Source organism: Taudactylus pleione, unplaced genomic scaffold, assembly GCF_031769625.1.
Source record: "Taudactylus pleione unplaced genomic scaffold, aTauple2 ptg000372l, whole genome shotgun sequence".
NCBI lineage: Eukaryota > Metazoa > Chordata > Amphibia > Anura > Myobatrachidae > Taudactylus > Taudactylus pleione.
Window position 1 is genome coordinate 16,085,690 of NW_028284773.1, and position 24,990 is coordinate 16,110,679.

The window sequence follows — 24,990 nt, forward strand, 5'->3', positions numbered from 1 at the left end:
GCTTAACCACTTAACTGATGTGGTTGCATGGGATGCGGACACAGCCAACTGTGCTTCAGCTGACAAGGTGCGACCGCACCGCTCTGCTGTGTTGCGAACGGATTTAAGGCTCATACACACTAGACGATATGCTCCATGAGCGATATCGTCAGCGTTTGCCTTTGATTTGACGGCCAAACGAAAGTGCATACACACTAAATAATATCGCGAACGATATTGTTCAGTGACATCATCCGGCCACATTACAGAATACACACTTCCTGTTGATATCGTCAGATTAACCTACATGTTCTGACGACAGCAGACATCGTTATTGTCCCGCGGGAGCGCGCATCGTCGATCATTCGGACCATACACACCAGATGATATGAACGATATATCATTGAACAATATCATTATCATTCATATCGTTCACTTTTATAGTCTAGTGTGTACGCGGCATTACTTTGACTCCCCGGACTCTCCTGCGGACCTGAGCAATTTCTGACCGGTTTTGACAGAAAAAATATGTCAGTTAATTGGTTAAATATGTCCCAGATGTTTGTAGTATAGATATCTAATTAGTCTGAAAGATTCCTTGAACCCTCTTTTATCCATCATGGCCAACGAGGTGCATTGACTTGGCAGCACAGCATGTTGGTCTAATAGGGCATTCCAAATAGTGTGGCCAAATACGCAAATATTCCTATGATACACAACAGTTCTGTGCCTCATATTACTCAATAGATTTATAGTACATTCCGTTCAGGGTTTTAAATTGTGACTATCTTCAACCATTGTCTTTAAAGTCTACATTAATTATTATGATTATGCTTTTTTCCCCCTGGCAGGATGAATTTAAACACTATTCCAGAAAAAATGTTCGATGGACCCATCTTTCTGAGCTGACCTCCCTACAGCAGATCGGATCATCATACCACCCCTTCCCTGAGGATTACAACTCCATCATTAACAAAGCAATCATAATGCCGGATCTGAAAGTAATTACTTTTGCTTTACACATCCATGTACTGAACACTTTCACTGTACCGTAGAGAATGATAAATCTACACATATCTTAAAACAGATTAAGGAGCACTTTAATCATCATTATCATTATTTGAACCCAATACTAATTTCATATATTATTATTATTATTATTATTATTATTATTATTATTATTATTATATGCCTGGTAGTGTAGAGTCTTGATCACATTTAGAAGATGAGTAACTTTGTGATATTTACTAAGTATATATTAATTAAAAAACTTTGACAACTACATGAAGATCAAAAGGAAAACAGTTTATTATGGGATCATTTGTGGATAACTCTAGGAGTATCAAACTGCTGGTTAAAGAGATTCTGTATTCCCTTAGCATTAATCATAAATTATAAAAAATAATTAGTATATTCAGTGTTTAATAAAATCTGAAAATTACTCAAATAATGTATCAATGAAAGTATCAAATCCAAAATATGAAGAGCTTACTTTGGTTTAAATTTTAGATATAGGGTCTTATTTATCAATGAGGTTCATCACTCAAAACGAGTGATAAAACTCGTTGCGCATGATAAATGGTGCTCCTGTGTTTCAAACAGGTGACAGTTGGGAGCTGATTGGCTGGAGCATATTTATCATATGCAACAAGTTTTATCTCTCGTTTTGAGTGATGAAAATCATTGATAAATAAGGCCTTATATGAGCTGTGCCGGAAATGTAAATTCATTGATACGTTTCTCTGCAATTGGGCAGGTTTGTGAGAAGTTTAAAAGACGATATCCACACGGAGATATTTCTATTCAGAGGGGCAGATTGAATTAGCCTTGAAGTTCTGACTGAACTTTGCGCCAGGGGTGTATCTAGGGGTCCGAGCGCCCCTGGCAAACTAAGGGATTGGTGCCCCCCTCCAATGACTGCTTCTACTAAAAAAAAACACACACACTGGGAGTAGTTTAATTCACACATGTGAAGAAATAGGGAGAGTATAATTTTTATTTCTCTTTGTAATATATATATATATCTTTTATAGAACTTACTCCATTGCAAACCACTATATATAAATTTATTTATGCAAAAAAACACAGGAAAAGCTTAAAAACATTGAATCAAAAACAAACAAAATGCATTATGGGTAACATAATTTACATATATTCAAATTGGGCTATCTATACTGCATTACACTTTTAACAACTGATACCTACACTCCACCTTTAATTTACTGGGATGATAGATCTTTCATATTTCCCACATAAGAATGAAGACAGTCCATATGGATCATGTCTTATTCCCAACACGGGGTTAGCCACCACCTAAAAAGATCATAGCCAGTCCTTCAAAATGAGGAAAACAAATTTATCACATTTACACTGGGGGTAGTTCAATTTACATGCCTGTAGAAATAGGGAGACAATATATATATATATATTTTTAGTTATAACACTTACTACATGAAAAGCACTGTTTATTAATTTTATATATGTCAACAACACAGGAAAAGAGGGCATCAATAACAAACAAGATGCATTGTGGGCAAGATAATTTGCATATATGCAAATAGAGCCTTGTGATTGATGTGGTGCTTGCACTCTTTTCCTGCACAGTTGACATATTGGAATTAGTGAGTGGTGATTGGTATGTGTTGGGTATTGTGGGGGATAAAATATATTAGGGATAAAAATAATTTTTAAATGTTTCTGATATAAAGGGACATGTAAGAAGGCTGATACATAGCAACATTGAGTGGAGAACACTGGTAAGAGCAGAGGAGACAGAAGGAGACCAGTGATCTTTGCTACAGCTGACTGCAGGACACTGCTAAGAGCAGAAGAGAACAGGAGATCATGTGCTAGTGATGTTGGGCTGAAACAGTGCCCCCCCTCAGCCGGCGCCCCTGGCAAGGGCCATCCAGGCCAATAGGAAGATACGCCCCTGCCTTGCGCACTAACGACAAGTGGGTTATTAGTGCAGGAAAACCTTCCTTTACAGTATTTGGTCATGCCTCATAGAGGTGCAATCTCTGTCCACTTTATCTCTTTCCAAGGCTTAGTACATAGACCCCTTAGTGAGGTTTATCCAATGGATACCTGCAGCTAATTGAATATACACCATAGCATCCAATCAATTGTCATTCATTAATCACCAGTTGTTAAAATTTCAAATATATTCACAGTAGTGAGATACTTAGTAAATGAAAAACAAATAAATAAGCCTATTGGACCTGGCATATTGTTGACAGATAAAATAAAAACAAAGTAATTGAAGTAATCAGAAAAAAAAATGTGTATGTCATGTGAGTGCGCAGCATGCATGTGATGATTTTTGTGGAACGTGACGTTTTGGTGATTTGGGGCCGTATTCAATTAGTGGCAAAAACTGACCTTTTTTTGACAAAAAACAGGTGAAAACAGCACCAGCCGATAAAAAACTGGAGAAAAGTTTTCTCCATCCCAGACCAGGAGAAAAAAAAATGCAAAATACCTATTTTTGGCTAAAAATGTGGTGATTTCTTTCAGAACCCTTTGGTCACCCCCCCTAATGATAAATTACTGGAAAAAAAATTGTATGTTGCGTACTTTGTTGAAAACAAATGCGCAAATTTTGGGCAAAAAAATTAAAAAAAAAGTTTTTTTGCCTTTTTGCCACTACAATCCATTTTGTATGCTGCTGCAATGCTGATCTTCATTGCCAAACATTCATTGTCTGTTGATTCGCTTTGTCAGTTCCTCCATTGGTTACTGGTGTTCTACCATATTCAATATAAAATACTTTTACTTACACATAAAGCTATTAACCAAACCACACCTAGGGTTCTATTTACTACAATCCGCATTGGAAATGCAGATTGTAGTGTAATATTTCCGACTGAATTTGCAGTGCGAATTTAGGCAATATCACAGGGATTTACTAAAAATCCCTTACAGGGACAGAGCTTGCGATAAAGCTCTGTCCCTGTGAATCCCGTCCGCAGCCTTATCATGGTATTTTCGCAAAAAATACCATGACAAGTGCCCGCACATGCACTGACCGGCCGCCGCTGCAACCCCCAGCGCTAAGCCCTGCCCCTGGTGCTAAGCCCCGCACCCCACAATCGCGGCCCCCCCCGCAATTCCCCCATCCCTTAATTGCACTTGCCTGCATGATCCGGGCTCCGGTTATGTCCTCCATGACTCACCTGATGACCGGGCCGCAGTGCAGTATGGGAGACCAACTGACCGGAGGGAGGACATCACCGAAGTCCCGGTCCCTGGACTCAGGTATGTTAAAAAAAATTTTTACTATTATTTTTTTTTTTTTTTTGCAGTGTATCAGCGTGTGGTCTGTTTAGACCACACTGCTGATCACTGGAGCGGAGCAGGAGTCCGGTAACCGGGGGAGACCCTGGATAACGCCACCTCCAGATGGCATTATTATCACAGGGCCTCCCCAGGTATTTTTTTCACAATTTATTTTTAGTAACTTGCACACAGATCGCATTTCCCATTACAATTATGGGAAATGCGATCTGATTATTAAAAATAAGTGATACTTAGGGATTGGAGTAGAATTTTATGAATTCTACTCCAATTGCCCTGTAGTAACTTTAGGTGAAACTAAAATAATGTGAAAAGGGTGTGAAAACACCCTTTTTCACTTTATTTTAGTAAAAATAATGATAATAAATAGAGCCCCCACACACCTACATACATCTCTTCACTTATCTCAAAATATCTCCCAACCTGACATCTCCACTCTGCACAAGATCTGCTTCTCTCATTTACATGTATTACTTGTTCCCATGCACGGATACAGGACTTTTTTCAGACTGCACCCACTCTGCACCCACTCCCACACACAATAAGACTTTCCGCTAGTCTCCAAACATTGAAGCACTCCCTGAAAACTCACCTCTTCAGACAAGCTTATCAGATTCCAGAAATGCCCACATAACCTTCATAGCTTCCCTATCTAATTACATCACTTTGTACAGTCTACACATAACCTCACATATTCTCTCTTTCTTCACTGTCGCATCCTCCTAACTCAAGGCCAACTTTCCTGTCTGACTGGATCATACAGCTCACCAATATCCTCTGCAATCGTGCTGGACCAATTTGCAATATGTTGCACCTATCTCTGTGTATATATTGTAAGCTTCCGAGCAGGGCCCTCTTACCTCTATGTCTGTCTGTTACTACCCGCTTTGTTCTACTAATGTTGTTTCCAATTGTAAAGCGCAATAGAGTATGCTGTGCTATATAAGAAACTGCTAAATAAATAAGAATGTCTTCATTAATCAAGAACTAGATCAGAGGCCTGAGAGCAGTACATAGAAATGAAGTTTGAGTATGTATGCAGTAGAAAGCAGGAAAAGGAAGGAAGGATTGATCAGTTAGTTAATTTAATTGTTTGATTGACTGACTAAGAAAATGTATGAGGGAGAAGGGGGGGGGGGGGTGGTACGGCCAGCAGGTCAGTCTCATAATATTTGTGACATTTCCTCTAACCCCTGTCGGGAATCTTTGGCTTTTAATATAGTATTATTATTATTATTATGTTCTTTTTAAAAATGTGTATTAATGTATAAGAGCAATAACCAATAAAAATGGTTGTCTATTTAAAAAAGACCGCCCCCAATGCCCCCCCCCCCCCCCCCCCCAAATACAGCCCTTTATGAAAACTAAAGTGGTGCAAGATGTAATCGTCCTTGGGCTCTCCCACCCACTTTTATGTTGTATCTATTGCTTAGTTTAGTCAGCCAGCCTTTGAACAATATTGGTGAACAATACTGTGAACTGTAAGGTGGTCAAAATTGACTGGAAATGAGTGGAAACTAATGTTGTTGGGGGAAACAAAAACGGGCCCAAATTACATGATTTTAGCTGTTTTTATCCATTTTAAAAAACAATACATATCCAAAACCAAAACACATTGGGGCCTATTCATCAACACTAAAATAACTTTTTTAAGGACATATTCCTTAACTACCGTTATTTTAGTATTCATGAATACGCTTAACACAGGAGATATCACTGATATCTCCTGGTTAAGTCCGTCTGCGTTAATTTCCACACTCCCCATACGCGCTGCCGGCGGTTCGATTCCCGGCAGCGCCTGGCCGACCACAGCAGAGTTCCCGGCAGCGGAAGACCAACAGCGCTGGAAATCCCGATCATGGATAGGTAAGTATTGACTAACCTAACCCTCCTTAGGGGTGCCTAACCCTAACCTCCCCCCAAGTGCCTAACCCTAATCCCCCCTCTAAGTGCCTAACCCTAACCCCACCCTTCCCCGCTGCCTAAACCTAAATCCCCCGGGGGGGTGCCTAACCCTAAGTCCCCCCCGGGGGTGCCTAACCCTGACCCTCCCTCCCCCTAGCCTAACCCTAACCCCCCCTGCGCGGGTGCCTAACCCTAAGTTCCCCCCCTGTGCCCTAAACCTAACCCCCCCCCCCTGCGGCTGTCTGGTCACGGAGCCCGGCATCACTACGATCGTGATGCCGGGCGCCTGTCTCCCGGCGTCGGGGAAATGTCAGGCGTCTGCATCTAGACGCCCGGCATTTCACCCTCGTCTGTATATGACAGTCGGGAAGCCGGCTGCTGGTATTAAGGCAGCTGGCTTCCCGATGGTATACCCCACATACATTAATATGGGGATGTGGAAATTATGGTATTCATCAAATTCCGAAAATTATGTATTATCGGAATTTGATGGTGTTACTATACGCCACTCTCAGGTGGCGTATAGCAGGTGACACTTACCTGATGTCAGCTGGGCATGTCCTCCGCTGGCTTCCTCCGACACTCTGCTCACTTCTCAGGCTCCGTCTGCTGTGCTGACACGGTGTTCTCCCAGCAGAACACAGTAAAGGTTAGAGAGAAATAAAAATGTTTTGGTTTTTTTTCTAAACTTTACTGTGCTCTGCCAGGAGAACATAGTGTCAGCACAGCAGACGAAGATGGGGGCGACTGTAGCGGCCAGGTAAGTGGGGAACAGGGGGGAGGTGAGCGGTAGGGTGGGGGAACCACACAATTACTACCGCTGTAGGCAGTGCTGCGCATGCGCTGCTTTTACGGATGTAACAGCACATGTGCAGCACTGATTCCAGCTGTGGTAAGGTAGGACTAGGTAGGGAAAAGTAACTATTTTCCGAAAAGCTGTCATCGCAAAAATGACAGCTTTTCAGAATAGATACTTATGGGGAGGAGGAATGATAAATGCGAGTTCTAAACCTAATTACCTGCATCGAGTTTTATGTGTTAATGATTAGCCCCCTTAGAGAGCATATCTGAGTCACCTAGTAGGATTCCATTGCTGATGTCAATTCAGCAATAACTATAAAAGGTGTGTGCTAATTCTTTCAATGTTTATCATTGTTTAAATTATACAAAATATTTTAATTAGTGTTGGAACTGCTTTAGCTCATGAGAAATCCACCAGTGTAAGTGTCCTTGCAAAACTTTCAGATGGAACTTTCAGTGAGCTGGAATGTAATTGCTTAGTTAATCCAGACTACATGGAAACCTCCTTAAATTGGCGGACACCCAGCATTGTAAATCTGGCATAATAAATCCACTGTTAAATTCAGTGACTGTTCTCTGTATGATAAATAGCTAAATAATAATACTGTTCTGTTCTGTGTGCTAAATTTTACATAGAAAACATACTGTAAATCACAGTCTAAAAAACAGGTAGTGAAATGACAAACAGTAAATATAAAGCAAATTCAGTTTATCTCTGTAATGTAATACTGTAATACAGCAAGCAGGAATATATATATATATATATATTTCATGTGTGTTATACAGATGTGTGTGTGTGTATATAGCCACAGGTATGTCTGATGGCCTGTTTCCAGGGCTAACCAGATAGAACTTCTGTGGTTCGCCATACGGTCTCTGAATTTTCGAGTACTAAGACCAACATAGGCAAATCCACATGGGCATATGATTATTTAGATTACAAAATCCATTATACAGTGTAGATGGTGTCTGATTGCTATTGCAACACCACTATGTGGATGAGGAAACAAGACACCTACTATTATTGATCTACAAGTCATGCAGTTCGTACACTTAAAGCACCCTAAAATTAATAACTGCTTTAGATTAGGACCTGTCGTTATGCCATAATAGGCAAATGTTGCATATCCTTCTTCAGCACCAAGTCAGTAGCAATTGTTGGGCAATTGTATTTCAGTGCCTTATGAACATCATGGGATCTTCTGTCATAGCAGCTGGTAAATATCAGCCTCTTACTCAAGGCTGCATCTTTGTTGGAAGGGGCCATAGTAGCATTTTGTCTGGCCTTAACAAGGCACCTATCAATGACTTTATTTGCATATCCTCGTTGTTTAAAACAATCTTTAATCTCCAATATATGACTCTCAGCGACCTCAGAGTCAGTATTGATCCACAAAATACGTATAAACTGGGAGATTAACAGGCTCTCCTTCAGTTTGGGTGGGTAATGGCTTGTAGCGAATAGAAGTGTATTCCAGTCTGTTTCCTTCCGAAATAAAGTGGTGTATAATCTTGAGTCCTTTTTGTATACTCACATCTAAAAAATCATTAAATGAGCTTCTGATTTTAGCAGAGAATCTAACGGGACTGAGTAGTTCATTCAGGGGTTTAACCATATCCCAAAACTTATACTCAGTGTCATTCCAGATTATAAAGACAACATCAATAAATCAATTACATTGTCTCATCACCAAATACTGGCGTGATATACGTACCCTCATACACGTGCATATATTGGTACGCGTATGACGGCGCACGATTAGATCCCATGACCATACCGGATCACTGTTTATAAAATCTTCCACCATAGAGGAAGTGATTCTCTTTGAGTACAATTTCAAAAAGTTCAAATAAGAATTCAATTGACGGACCAATATATTCAGAACTACTCAAAACCTCAGGGGTGGCTGCGATCTCTGCTTCATAGGGAATAATTGTGTACAGCAAATTCATGTCTAAAGTGGCCAACAAAATCTCATCATCAAATATTTGATTACTCTGTATCTTCTCCAAGAAATCCCCTGTATCTCTCAGGTAGCTAGGAATTTCCGATACAATAGGTTGTAAAAAGCTAACAGTTAACCTATCTGTCATAGTCACTCCAATTGAGTAGGACATTCTGATTATCCCTGATTATCCCTTATTGATTTCAAGGCCACTCATTGTTCACTATTGAGGTTATCATAAGAACTGGGTTTAGTCTTAGACTGAACATCCATCTCAGTCATAGGTAAAAAAGTTTTTCAGTTAGTATTGTTGGACTGTGGATCAAATTGTGCTGGTTTTCTAAACACAGCTTTTGCATACTATGATTTGCATTAGATTCAGCAAAATATTCCCTCAGGCAGAGCTTACGGCCAAATTTAAAGTAGTCCACATGAAGGTCAAAGTAGGTACAAAGCTCAAGCCTGGATGGTCAAACAGCTTGAAAGTCAAATTCACATCCGTCTCCTACGGCCTCTTTGCCTTGTAAACCCCACGCCACAAGTATGGTCTACGCCTTTTAACAAGATTCCACCCTCGGCTCCTCCCGTGTGGCCTAAAAAAAACCATAGGGAGCGGGGCTTAGTGGCGCTAATGGTTGGATATAGTGAGCGGATAATACACTGCTACTGCAACGCTGTTGGATAAATTCACTCCATTTGTTATACTACAGTATAAGGCGCCTCAGAGGAGGTGAAATCACTTCCAGCTTTTTAATTCCACTAGCTGGAATGCATGCCAAATCAAGCACGTGCTTTGGACAGTTTAGTAGGGGAATATAATTTGGACTGCTCTGAGCACTTTATTGAAGTTATTATATACTACAATGCTTGAGAAAGGTCTGGTTAGGACCAAAATGTTGCATACAGTCAGGTCCATAAATATTGGGACATTGACAGAATTTTCTGATTTTGGACTCTATTCACCACTACAATGGTTTTGAAATGAAACAAACAAGATGTGCTTTAACTGCAGACTTTCAGATTTATTTTGAGGGTAATTACATCCAAATCGGGTGAACGGTGTAGGAATTACAACGGTTTCAACATGTGCCTCCCACTTTTTAAGGGGCCAAAAGTAATGGGACTATCAACTCAAAAGCTATTTCATGGACAGGTGTGGGCTATTCCCTCGTTATTTGATTATCAATTAAGCAGGTAAAAGGTCGAGTTGATTCTAGGTGTGACATTTGCATTTGGAATCAGTTGCTGTCAACTCTCAATATGAGATCCAAAGAGCTGTCACTATCAGTGAAGCAAGCCATCATTAGGCTGAAAAATCAAAACAAACCCATCAGAGAGATAACAAAAACATTAGGTGTGGCCAAATCAACTGTTTAGAACATTCTTAAAAAGAAAGAACGCACCAGAGAGCTCAGCAACACCAAAAGACCCGGAAGACCACGGAAAACAACTGTGGTGGATGACAGAAGAATTATTTCCCTGGTGAAGAAAAACACCTTCACAACAGTTGGCCAAATCAAGAACACTCTCCAGGAGGTAGAAGTATATGTGTCAAAGTCAACAATCAAGAGAAAACTTCACAAGAGTGGATATAGAGGGTTCACCACAAGATGCAAACCATTGGTGAGCCACAAAAACAGGAAGACCAGATTAGAGTTTGCCAAACAACATCTAAAAAAGCCATTACAGTTCTGGAACAACATCCTATGGACAAATGAGACAAAGATCAATTTGTACCAGAGTGATGGGAAGAGAAGAGAAGGAAAGGAACTGCTCATGATCCAAAACATACCACCTCATCAGTGAAGCATGGTGGTGGTAGTGTCATGGCGTGGGCATGTATGGCTGCCAATGGAACTGGTTCCCTTGTATTTATTGATGATGTGACTGCTGACAAAAGCAGCAGAATGAATTCTGAAGTGTTTTCGGGCAATATTATATGCTTATATATTCAGTCAAATGCTTCAGAACTCATTGGACGGCGCTTCACAGTGCAGATGGACAATGACCCGAAGCATACTGCAAAAGCAACCAAAGAGTTTTTTAAGGCTAAAAAGTGGAATGTTATGCAAAGGCCAAGTCAATCCCCTGACCTGAATCAGATTGAGCATGCATTTCACTTGATGAAGACAAAACTGAAGGGAAAATGCCCCAAGAACAAGCAGGAACTGAAGACATTTGCAGTAGAGGCCTGGCAGAGCATCACCAGGGATGAAACCCAGCGTCTGGTGATGTCTATGCGTTCCAGACTTCAGGCTGTAATTGCCTGCAAAGGATTTGCAACAAAGTATTAAAAAGTGAAAGTTAGATTTAGGATTGTTTAGTTTGACCCATTACTTTTGGCCCCTTAAAAAGTGGGAGGCACATATAGAAACCGTTGTAATTCCTACACCGTTCACCTGATTTGGATGTAATTACCCTCAAATTAAATCTGAAAGTCTGCAGTTAAATCACATCTTGTTTGTTTCATTTCAAAGCCATTGTGGTGGTGAATAGAGGATAAAATATGAAAATTCTGTCAATGTCCCAATATTTATGGACCTGACTGTATATTGGCATGTATTTATTCTATTTTGACTGCAACTGGGATGAAACCAACGCACGGTGGTCCAATTGGATCCTAGCCAGGTTTTAGGGGGGTTAATGTCCTGGTTGGACCTCCCATTGGTGTACGCTGGGTAGAACTTTTACCCGGGGAGCATGTTCTGGGCCTTCCACTGGTTGCATTTGGATGACATCACATAATGTGGAGAAAAACTTCACAGAGAGGTAAAACTGAATCCCAGAAGACAAACTAGGGGGTTGAGGCCCCTGTCGGACCTCATGGCGGCATGCACCGGGAAGAACTTTGACACAGGGAGCCTGTACTGAGCCTTCCACTGGATGGATTTGGACGACATCACATAATAAAACTTAATGACTGGAAGATTTCAACCCGGGCAACGCCGGGTACTGCAGCTTATACATATATATATATATATATATATATATACACAGTCAGGTCCATAAATATTGGGACATTGACAGAATTTTCAGATTTTGGCCTCTATTCACCACCACAATGGTTTTGAAATGAAACAAACAAGATATGCTTTAACTGCAGACTTTCAGATTTAATTTGAGGGTAATTACATCCATATCGGGTGAACAGTGTAGGAATTACAACAGTTTCAATATGTGCCTCCCACTTTTTAAGGGGCCAAAAGTAATGGGACTATAAACTCAAAAGCTATTTCATGGACAGGTGTGGGCTATTCCCTCGTTATTTCATTATCAATTAAGCAAGTAAAAGGTCTGGAGTTGATTCTAGGTGTGACGTTTGCATTTGGAATCAGTTGCTGTCGACTGTCAATATGAGATCCAAAGAGTTGTCACTATCAGTGAAGCAAGCCATCATTAGGCTGAAAAATCAAAACAAACCCATCAGAGAGATAGCAGAAACATTAGGTGTGGCCAAATCAACTGTTTGGAACATTCTTAAAAAGAAAGAATGCACCGGAGAGCTCAGCAACACCAAAAGACCCGGAAGACCACGGAAAACAACTGTGGTGGATGACAGAAGAATTATTTCCCTGGTGAAGAAAAACCCCTTCAAAACAGTTGGCCAAATCAAGAACACTCTCCAGGAGGTAGATGTATATGTGTCAAAGTCAACAATCAAGAGAAAACTTCACAAGAGTGGATATAGAGGTTTCACTACAAGATGCAAACCATTGAGCCACAAAAACAGGAAGACCAGATTAGAGTTTGCCAAACAACATCTAAAAAAGCCATTACAGTTCTGGAACAACATCCTATTGACAGATGAGACAAAGATCAACTTGTACCAGAGTGATTGGAAGAGAAGAGAAGGAAAGGAACTGCTCATGATCCAAAACATACCACCTCATCAGTGAAGCATGGTGGTGGTAGTGTCATGGCGTGCGCATGTATGGCTGCCAATTGAACTGGTTCCCTTGTATTTATTGATGATGTGACTGCTGACAAAAGCAGCAGAATGAATTCTGAAGTGTTTCAGGCAATATTATATGTTCATATTCAGTCAAATGCTTCAGAACTCATTGGACAGCGCTTCACAGTGCAGATGGACAATGACCCGAAGCATACTGCAAAAGCAACCAAAGAGTTTTTTAAGGCTAAAAAGTGGAATGTTATGCAATGGCCAAGTCAATCCCCTGACCTGAATCCGATTGAGCATGCATTTCACTTGATGAAGACAAAACTGAAGGGAAAATGCCCCAAGAACAAGCAGTAACTGAAGACATTTGCAGTAGAGGCCTGGCAGAGCATCACCAGGGATGAAACCCAGCGTCTGGTGATGTCTATGCATTCCAGACTTCAGGCTGTAATTGCCTGCAAAGGATTTGCAACAAAGTATTAAAAAGTGAAAGTTAGATTTAGGATTGTTTAGTTTGTCCCATTACTTTTGGCCCCTTAAAAAGTGGGAGGCACATATAGAAACCGTTGTAATTCCTACACCGTTCACCTGATTTGGATGTAATTACCCTCAAATTAAAGCTGAAAGTCTGCAGTTAAATCACATCTTGTTTGTTTCATTTCAAAGCCTTTGTGGTGGTGAATAGAGGACAAAATATGAAAATTCTGTCAATGTCCCAATATTTATGGACCTGACTGTATATAATTAAGTGAATCCAAAATATAGTGTATATGTGCAAAAATCAGTGCAAGTTTCATTAAAATATATATTTGAAATTTAAAGTTATGATAATAATTATAATAACAATGTAAAGTGTTTTAGTGCATTTAAAGTGTCATTGGTGCACAATGAGAAAATACATATGTAAAAACCAAAACAATGTGTTAATGTTGCTCAAAAAAAGGGGGTATACAATTTATTTCAAAATGACAACAATAACTGTGCAATGAAGGTTTGCATAGAAAACATGAGCATGGACAACACAGAATGCAATCAATAACTTAAACATATATATACATATATATATACATATATATATATATATATATATAATCAGAAAACCCAGCACTCACCATGTTTAAACACTCACAATGATGTATAAATAAGTAAATAAATAATGGGGATTTGGTTCATGGATTGATCAATGCATTTAAGCCCGCAGCCCACATCACGGGACCCCACTTTCTGCAGGTCCTACACTATCCATCACACTGATGGAAACCTGGTAGCTGCTATCACATAGTTTAGACTGAAAAAATGTTACCTGGTTTAAAGCTCACCTGCCAGCTAATGGCTTTTAAAGGTAAGGCAGTCACCTGACATAGCTTCTATCACACTACCAAAAAAACAGCTGACACAGGTTAATATAAACGAGTTTGCACATGGGGTGCATGGGAAAGCTATGATCACAAAAGGTTAATAAAAATTAACCGCATAAACAAAGTCAGAAATCCACTGCACTCGCCACTCCTAGATTTGGGGTGCAGACCTGCACTCGCCATTCCCAGGACTGGGGTGCAAGTGGCCTGTGACCACATTGCTTAAATAAATAAAATCAGAAAACCCAGCACTCACCATGTTTAAACACTCACAATGATGTATAAATAAGTAAATAAATAATGGGGATTTGGTTCATGGATTGAACAATGCATTTAAGCCTGCAGCCCACATCACGGGACCCCACTGTACTGTATACTGTGTATATATATATATATATATATATATATATATATAAAAAATGAAAACTTTTTGGGGGGAGAATTTCAAAGCAGCCTTCCTGGACCTTCTCAGAACTGAGATAAGCTCACTATATTTTTCTTCTTTGCTGCTTTGAAATTTTCCCAACATTTTTTCATATTTTTTACTTATTTATTGCACTTATTTTTAACTTATTTATTGCATTCTGTGATCGTTCAGTGCAGACACTACAGGTGATCAGGAACGACGGTACGATTATGATGTCGTAATCGTACTATCTTTCCTGATCGCCCAGTGTGCATGCTCCATTACACATCGTTGTGGTTTTTACATATGTATTCTCTTATGCACCAATGACACTTTAAATGCTCTAAAACACTTTACATTATTATTATTATTATAATTATTATCACATCTCTAATTTTCAAATATATACTGTATTTTAATGAAACTTGCACTGATTTTTGCACATATACACTATGTTTCACAGTGTAATGGCACACATCCACTAGACGATTAATGTCGTAATTGTGCAGTCTTTTACCAGTCTTCTAGTGGATGCGTGCCTTAAGAGTGTTTGAAATATATCCTCCACTATCCAATTACTTATTCATACAAGGCACTTAGCACTTTCAGGCGCTCTCCATCAAATTCACTTGATAATACATTTTCGTGTGATAGTATCCAACTGGCACCATTTTTCTATATATCCTGTTGTGGCTTCATAATTGGTGCTGAATTTTCATATATATATATATATATATATATATATATATATAAACACACACAGCGCATCCAGAAAGTATTCACAGTGCTTCATTTTTTCCACATTTTGTTATGTTACAGACTTATTTCAAAATTAATTTTGTCCTCAAAATTCTACACACAATACCCCATAATGACAATGTGTAAAAAGTTTTTTTGACAGTTTTGCAAATTTACTTAAAAAAAACCCTAAGAAATCACGTGTACATAAGTATAAGCATGTGATGCAGAATAACCAGATGGTTTTGTAGGCATAAGTTTTTGTGCCTGATGTTTAAAATTACATTTCAATATTACAACAACATCTTACTTCTTATCACAAATGTATTCATGGCTCCGTGCATATCCATTTAGGGGCAATTCAATTCCGAGCAATATGTGGTCTTGATGTGCGACTGCACGCATCACTCGGAATATCATAATTATGATGGACCAACATTGCGCTTCTCAATGGGGTGAGAGGAAATGTCTGTAATGCTGGTGATCACGAGTTGCCTCCAAAATATAAAATGAAATCATGTCAAATGTTTCACTGACAAAAATCAAAAACAGCAACAAAAAAATAGATAAATATATATATATATACTGTATATATATATATATATATATTGTATTGTACCCACTGCATGTGGATGTCATTACACAGGCAGGCCGCAATTTCCTGCAACCTCTGCAGCTGCTGGAGAGATCAGGAGCAGGTCACATGAGCAGTGCCAGGTGGTAGGGAAGTGACAGTTGGAAACGTGTGACAGTTGGGGCGGTTGAGAACATAGAGAGGGAGAGCAGTCTGGCAGTTGGAGTGCAGGGGGGAAGCAGCATCACTGGGAGTAGTGTTAACCAGAGAGAGTCGGCAGAGACAATCTGATGTGCAGGAGAGAGAGATTCACCCTAGGAGGGCAGTGGCTAAAGACTGGAACATCCTCTGTGCTGGCAGGAGCAGGAATTGCAGCTGACCATCCAGTTCTTTCATCCTGACATTTACAGCTATGGTGGCGAGGAGGAGGTTGGGCTGTTAATCGCAACTGTTCTGGGACCACCAGGACTCCAACCATCAAACTTTTGATGCTAATACATCCACTGATGACGGTAACTAGCATTAGAGCTTAAACTTGGAAACCTTGTACTTTGTCTATCTCTTATTTCCACACATTGGAGATTACAGTTTTTAACTTTGTTGCAAAACATTGCTCATTAACTTACCTGTTACACACGATTTATATATGTGTGAGCTAATACATGTGTTTTATATTATGTCATATGTTCAATTTTTTTAATAAGTATCTTACAGCAGATGCTGTTACACAATCTGTTTAAGAAGCAGTCTTTTATATTAATGTTGCAATAAATATATATTGAACATATAGTGAGCCTTTGTTGGGTCATAATTATAGGATTGCGCAGCCCTTGCTTTGTATACTAGTTTATTTGGAAAGATTGCAGCTGCCCAAAAAAGAAAAGTTGTGCAATCAATCAAGCACCCAGACACAGTTTACATAGAGAGCGCCAGGGTCAGCCAAACTTTTTCCATTTTATATTACACTGCACCTGCACAGGGCATTGCCTAATAGGTGCAAACAACCCTGCTACTCACTAAGACATTTTCCCACCACCTTGTACCTATACCCCAAACTGGAAGATTCTTCTTATATTGGACATTAGATGGACAGGATTAACAGATCCTCTTGTAATGCAATGCATTGTTGCAGTGGCGTAACTAGGGTATTTGGAGCCCAGGGCAAGTTAAAAACAGAGCCCCTCTCCCCAAGTATGTGTGTGTGCAGAAAAGTGGGCATGAAAAATGGGGCGTGTCAACATGTCACACCACCATTTCTCATCACTCCTTTCCATTCCATATGCACCTTAATGCCCTCGGTATTAGTGCCCCTTTTGCAATGCCCACTGTAGTAGTGCCGTTTATGCAATGTCCTCAGTAGCAGTGCCCCTTATGCAGTGACCCAAGCCCCAAGTAGTGCCCTTATTCAGTACCCCCAGTAGTGCCCCTTATTCATTGCCCACAGTAGTGGTCTCCCCTATGCAGTGCCCCCAGTAGTGATCCCCCCTATGCAGTGCCCATTACATATAAAAAAAACAAAGACACACAAAAAAACAAAAACAACACTTACCAGAATCCCTGCTCATGCTCCCGCCTCCGTCCGCTCCTCTGTCCTCCTGCTCGGCACTACGGGAGAGATGTCATGACATCTCTCCAATCACCCACTGCAAGAGCTGGAAGGCGGAGCTCATGAGTGAGCTCCAGCCCGGCTTCGGCCGTGGGTGCAGCAGCCAATGAGAGCCTGTCTGACTCTCATTGGCTGCTAAAACAAACACACTGCCTCCGGGTAGTACGAGCGTAGCCCTGGCTGACCCCTTCTAGTTACACCACTGCACTGTCGTTAAGCAAACTGCCGTCTAGAAGCGCCCGCGCCAGGGAAATTTTCTGCTCAGACCCGGAAATTTCTCCTGTGTAAATTCCCGGGTATTTGGTAGAGACCCTCCTTTCACACTACAGCTTCTACCTGGGAAATTCCCTGGTAGACCCCTTTCAGACATAAGCCATTTTTTTCAGTCCCCTCTCCTCACTTTGCTGACTGCTGTTTCCTCTCCGGATGCGCTGATGTCATCATCATGCAGCAGACAGACAGCCAATAACAATAGAGCCCCGTTAATATTTGGTCTGGTGGTCCAGTGGGAGTGCGCGGTGGCCCGGCCACCCGCAGTGCCAGAGACCCGCCGGCGCTGGAGACCAACGCGGCTCCCTGCCTTACCTGAGTTCCTGGCGTCCGGCTGCGGCTGGGGTGATCTGTGACTGAGGAGGACCCGGCCAAGGTCACTGACAAGCAAGATAACTGTAAAACTCATTGGCCGCGATTCAATTCAAATCGATGCTAAATTGAATTGCGGCCATGGCGGTGATTTATACTTTGAAGGAGTAAAATTACTTTAATTGTAAATTTGTAGTAGAATCTGTGTTAGTATATGAGATTTGGGATCAAGTGAAGATTATGGCCCTGATTGAGAGCCGGACACTCTGACCAGAGCGCTCGCTCTGAATCAGGGCCCACCTCCATTAATATGGAGCGTCCTCCTGGACGCTCGTATAGCTGTGGGTCACCACCCACAGCATATACGAGCGTGCAGGATGATGGTCGCGATGGTCTTGACCATCGCGACCATCGCCACTGCGAGCAACAGCCTGCGGTTGAGGTTTTCAACCGCAAGGCCAGGAGTGATTTTGGCTCTATCAGAGCCAAAATCACTCCCACTGACATCACTACTGATGTCAGTGGGGCCGGCTTCAGACAGTAGGCGTTCCCTTGGGAACGCCTCCGTCTGGCAGGCACGCCCCTGGCACGTCCACCAAAGGGGGTGTGCTGTCAGTCAACATCGACAGCACGCCCCTTTTGATGAGACACTCCGAGCGCACCTCCGTCGTGCGCATGCGCAGTGCAGACCATCGACCCACTTGCGAGCGGACAGCCGCTCGCGAGTGGGTCTGAATGAGGGCCAATGTCCCCCTAATTGAACAATTGAAGATTAAATTAATTAATTAATTAATTAAATTGAAGAGCCAAAATCACTCCCACTGACATCACTACTGATGTCAGTGGGGCCGGACCCAGACGGTAGGCGTTCCCATGGGAACGCCTCCGTCTGGCAGCCACGCCCCGGCACGCCCACCAAAGGGGGCGTGCTGTCAGTCACCATCGACAGCACGCCCCCTTTGGTGCGAGACCCGGGGCGACAGCTTGGCTGTCGCTATGCGGGCCTCGCGCATGCGCACGAAGGAGATCCCTCCGTTGTGTGCTTGCGCATTAGGGCACCATCGACCCGCTTGCGAGCGTCCTGCGCTCGTGAGCAGGTCTGAATTAGGCTCGTGAGCAGGTCTGAATTAGGCCCTCTGATCGCTTACAGTAAAAATAACCCGTTCACCAAGGTATCATCTGTGGAAATACAATTCTGCAGAAGCATGTTTAATTGTTCCTGCAAAAATAAAAACAAACAAAATTTAAGTACTCTGTTATTGTGTCCATAACTGGTTTCGCTGGACAAGCTACTCGCCTCTCTGAAAGAGTACTAAGACAAAGGAGGTGACCAATCTGCTATAAAGGGAAATCAGTAAATACTTCATATGTTATCTTATACCCCTTTTACACCAAAATCCCGGGTCCAACCCTGGAATTTGAACACTAGTCAATCCCGGGTCGAACTCGGCTTCAGACCCGTTTACACTGCAAATCGACCCGGGTTATTCCCGGGTTTGCCCCGTTTACACTAAACCCTGGTAATCCCTGCTTTTCTCTATAGAAGTCATTAAAAATGGTCTGTTTTAAGGTCTGACAAAGATGGTCACAAAAAGCAACAAAAGAGAGGGGTGGGGACTGTTTCCAGCATTGCTACAGTTTGCTGTTCTGGCTGTGGCAGGCTGTGTATCAGCCTGCATTTGTGGCTGCTGGTCAGGCTGTGGTGCAGGTTGCTGTTCTGGCTGTGGCAGGCTGTGTATCAGCCTGCATTTGTGGCTGCTGGTCAGGCTGCTGTGGTGCAGGTTGCTGTTCTGGCTGTGGCAGGCTGTGTATCAGCCTGCATTTGTGGCTGCTGGTCAGGCTGTGGTGCAGGTTGCTGTTCTGGCTGTGGCAGGCTGTGTATCAGCCTGCATTTGTGGCTGCTGGTCAGGCTGTGGTGCAGGTTGCAGTTCTGGCTGTGGCAGGCTGTGTATCAGCCTGCATTTGTGGCTGCTGGTCAGGCTGCTGTGGTGCAGGTTGCTGTTCTGGCTGTGGCAGGCTGTGTATCAGCCTGCGTTTGTGGCTGCTGGTCAGGCTGCAGTTCTGGCTATGGCAGGCTGTGTGCCTGCCTGCATTAGTGGCTGCTGGTCAGGCTGCTGTGGTGCAGGAGGATAGGCAGGCAAGCGATGGCTTCATGTGAGTCTCTCTATGCAGGGCACTGACAAATTACATCATCTGCCAGTGCCCCAGAAGCTCCAATCAGCATCTTTCGGAGCTAGCCGGGTCAAATAAGCAGGGTAGCACCCGTTTACACTGCCTCATGACCCGGGAACAACCCGTTTTCAACCCTGCTCTCAACCCGAGTAAGATTGCCCGGTAAATCGACCCGGGTTATTTTTTTGGGAGCCGTTCACACAGAGCCTCAACCCGGATCGACCTGGCAATAACCCGGGTTATTTGTTTGGTGTAAAAGGGGTATTATTGTTACAGGTGCAATACAGTCATACATAAACAGTTATGGCACCATGTGTTGTGTAACCTGTTGTAGGATATTTCAGAGTGATTATTAACCAGGGCTTCTTTTTATCACTGTATAATAGCACATTAGAAAAATGATGACTATGTTTGTGTTTTGTCTCTCATATTGTGCTCCTTTGAATTACAGGTCAAAAGTATTCGGGTGCAGAAAATCAAGTATGTCTGGTTACACTCAGAGAAACGCTTCCAGAAGGCTGGGTATGTTGAGGCTCATTCGAACAATGATGAATTATAGGAAGAACAATACTGACTGCTTTCACTTCTTGTTCTCAGCTTTCCTCTGCTTTGCGAAGTATTGTATTCTAAACATCACAAACACTAGTATAGTAAAAAGATGAAGATGCAGTATTTATTCATCTTGATGTCATTGTGCTCCATTTCCTGTTTTTGTCTATATTACTGATAACATACTAAACCAAAAATCAAAACTAACACCAAATCACACTTAAGCAAATTGTCCAGAGCATGTTGGAAACTTGTACTTGCATTGGGGAAGGTCATTAGGAGATAGAGAAGACAACATCCAAAACTGTGTTGCCTCACACTCTCTCGCAAGTACTCCCATGAGTGGGTATGGTGAGATTGGAAAAAAGGGCCTCATTTATCAATGACTAGAAATATTTTTAAGAAAGACTGCGCTAGTGAACCCTAATACTGAGTGAAGAAACAATCAATGTGGTTTCTGTGTGACACTCATGTTATTTAAAATACTGTGTTTGCTATTGATTTTTTTATTAGAATTAGAAACCTTCACCTGTTAAATTCTAGGTGCTGGGATTTAGAGTGTTGTGCATTCCTTGTGGATACTAGTTGTCATTTATCAACGAGTTTTATCACTCACAACGAGTGATAAAACTTGCTGTGTATGATAAATGGTGCTCCAGCCAATCAGCTCCCAACTGACAATTTTCAAACAGATGACACTTGGGAGATGATTTGCTGGAGCATCATTATAATATGCAATGTGTTTTATCACTCATTGTGAGTGATAATACTCGTTGATAAATGAGGCCCATGTGTTCAAATGTTCACACACTTTATACTAGCGTGGATTATAACATCAATATGTATGAATCCATAGTTGTGTTACTGTATATAAGTTTGTCTCAGACCTAAACATGCTGATAAGCTATATAGTGTGGCCTAGTCCCACAAGTGATTGCTCATGTTGAACTCATTTCAGGATACTGGAGGATGCTTATTCATGTTCCCAGCTACACATGAGGTTTGGTTCAGGTCTGACTAAGGAGGAACAAAAATTAAGGTATTGCTTTATTTTGATATTGAGTGCGCTTGCAATGATATACTGTAAGATCACTGTTCAGGTTTTGTCAAACTAAAAATAATAGTTACAATAACTAATTTTCTACTAATAGAGAGGGAGCTCATGTTTACACAGGAGAGAATTCAATTCAAAGTGGTGATGAATACCCCCGAGAGGGAGCTCCCACAGCTATTCAATTCAGCAAGATGTTTGGTCGTGCTAAAGGATTTCTTCTCGCACCCCCTGGGGATGCGAGGAGAAATCCGACAATAGTGCCGGCCGCACGGTTGTTTGCTGGCTTAGCACGGTGCTAACAGCCTTGCGGCCAGCACTTTAGTCGGAGAATGCCGGTTTTCGCGACTAAACACCCAGGTTAAGTCACGAGAACCGCCATTCTCCAACTTAACAGTGTGCTGAATTGAATAGCTCCAGGAGCTCCCTCCTGGTGCTTTTCAGAATCGCGCTGAATTGAATTCAGCCCACAGACTCTAATACTAGCCACGCATGCGCTGATATTAGATGTAATAAAAGCCATTTGGCTGTTATGCAAAGAGCTGCAACAATGTAAAACACTAGTGGTGTCTCTCAGAGCTCAGCTATATTTTTAAACTCAAGTAGTGTATATTAGGAGAAATCTCATATTCAAAAGGTGAGAGGAACTAGTAAGCAACTGAACTACACACTATTTGCCAATAAAAGGCAGGATAAATGGAAGTAGAATTTCAATATATTTTATTATAGAGTTAAAGATGTGATTTATTTTTTATTTACTCTGGGTCCAACTCCATTCACTTTAGTGGTCTAAATAAAATAAATCCTTTTTATAAGAGTTATTAACCATTTAAAGTCAAATGACTTCCAAGACGTAAGGCACCATGGATTTAATATTGAGAGATTACATCAAGAAACATAATACTTTTGTTACAGCATGACTAACCTAAAAGGAGGATTAGCGAGTATTGTTTATCTAGGTTTAAGCAAAGCATTAGATAGTTTGTTTCCCAATGAATTAATTCAGAATCTGCAGGCCTTAGGATATGATCCAAGGATAGACAAGTATATGGCTGAAAGACAGAAGACAGGGAAGGGTCAGTTAGAAATCAGATGTGCAGTGCATTTGTCCTACAAGTGCTGAATCATGGCATAAAAGTGATCTTGTGAACCAGGCACCTACTGCACAAAGTGAGTATGGATATGTAGGGCAAACTTGAAAAAATAAAGCTTTCAGAAAAGAACAGGTAAACCTCATACACCTGTGTGATAACAACATTATGCTACGCAGAAGATCAGCAAGATTCTTTTTTTTTTTTTTAATGATAAAATATTTAAATGAGCTAATAGGGAGGATATTGGGCCTGGTGCATGCTTCAAGGTGCATTACTTGCAGCGACGATTTACTCACAGTGTGGTTGACAGTCAGGGAGTATTTGGGGGGAGGAAACAGGGAGTGGTGGCAAAGAGAGCAGGCGTATCACATCCCATGTCTGTGATCCTGTATGCAGTAAACATGGCTCCGGCGTCTAACTAAACGCGACCATTCTGCACGACCATAGGGTTACTCAGGAGGCTGAATATCCAAGGATCTGCAACTGATGCTGCATCATTATACATAGGTGTTTGGATTTGCAAAGCCGCAGGTGGGAGTCCCCATACATTCCTCGGCTTCTGCCACATTTGCATATTTTTGCACAGTAGCTGCGCACAAATTCGCAGCTGTGGTGGCATTAGCGTACATTCCAGACCCTCCAACATGACCCGTTCCATTAGGTACAAACTGCTCTGCTCCTGGACTTTCCTCTTAATTTACGGTTGGAGACACCTGTGCTGATACACCTATCCCATCAATTACCTAGTTCCACACAGGTGTCTGCAATCATACATTAGGTGGGAAGTCCAGGAGGAGAGTGTTTTGTACCTAATGGAACGAGTCATGTTGGAGGGTAGGACATCTCTGAGCCAGGCCCATTGCACTTGGAGAAAAGAATTACATCAATGACCTGGTGTAGCAGTGATTTTACGTCCTGCAGAATGACAGATGAGAAACTAACCATATCTCAGAGAGACTATATTTACACCAAACCCTTGCTCTGACTATATTTGCTAAGCGGCAGGCTCTAAATCCCAGCGGCTATGTGGCAGTTTTGCTGGTTTTTTCAATTTGACAAAACCACCCAGTAGAGTAGAATATAATATAATTGAATATCAAAGCACCATCAATGTTTTAGAGCTCTCAGTCTAAGCTGGTATTGGTAAATAGGGGGGAAAACAGCATGGGATTCCCCCTATATTCCCATAACCAGCACCGGGCTGAACCAGCTATAGCAGAGAGACACACAGCATAAGGTCCCCCTGCCATAACGTTAACAAGCCCCAAAATGGTCAGCTCAGGACATGAGGAAGAGACTGACTCTTGAAACATGTTGACAATAGATTACTTTGGCCAGCCTTTGCTACACACAGCCATCTAGACTTTGCTCTATATGTGCGGCAGCTGTATACTTGTAGGAGGACCCAGAACCCCTGCAGTCTTTGCATCTACCACCATTACTGACTACGACTCTCGGGTAAACAGTCTCTTTTTGGCTAATTATGCTGATTCATTGCCATGTTTATTATGACTGTTTGATTTATATTTTAATAAACGTATGAAATGTTATCCACATATAGGCCCTGATTCAGAGGCGCACGCTATTTGCGTGCGCTCGCTCTAAATCAGGGCATCCCTATATTTTTTTTTAACCGACCTCCAGGCCGCTTGCACAGCTGTGGGTGCGAGGAGACCCTGTGGTACGGTCTCACGTCTCGTAAGCCCGAGTCCACCACTGACATCACTAGTGATCTCAGTAGGGCCGCCCACAAATGGCAGACATTCCTTCAGGAACGCCTCCGTTTGTGCAGCCACCAACCCACCCCGCCTACAAAACGTGACGAGCTGTCGATCAACATCGACAGCCACCCCGTCTTGTAGCGAGCCCCGGAGCAAGTGATTTCTCACTCGCTCCGGGGCTCGCGCATGCGCTATGCGCATGCCACACGTGCGCAATGGCCCACCATCGACTCACTTGCGAGCCCTATGCACTCGCGAGCGGGTCTGAATCAGGGGCATAGTCCCTGATACATGTGTATGGTTTCACCTACTAA

General features: G+C 41.9%; 1 protein-coding gene across 1 annotated transcript in view; it reads left to right on the forward strand.

The window, feature by feature from the left end:
- LOC148508309 (putative cation-transporting ATPase 13A4) overlaps positions 1-24,990 on the forward strand; it is a 149,478-nt gene that overhangs the window by 15,321 nt on the left and 109,167 nt on the right. The window contains exons 3-5 of the mRNA XM_088444764.1: positions 831-980; positions 20,713-20,783; positions 21,769-21,849. Coding sequence (XP_088300890.1) covers positions 831-980; positions 20,713-20,783; positions 21,769-21,849 — 302 coding nt within the window. The remainder of the gene's footprint in view (positions 1-830; positions 981-20,712; positions 20,784-21,768; positions 21,850-24,990) is intronic.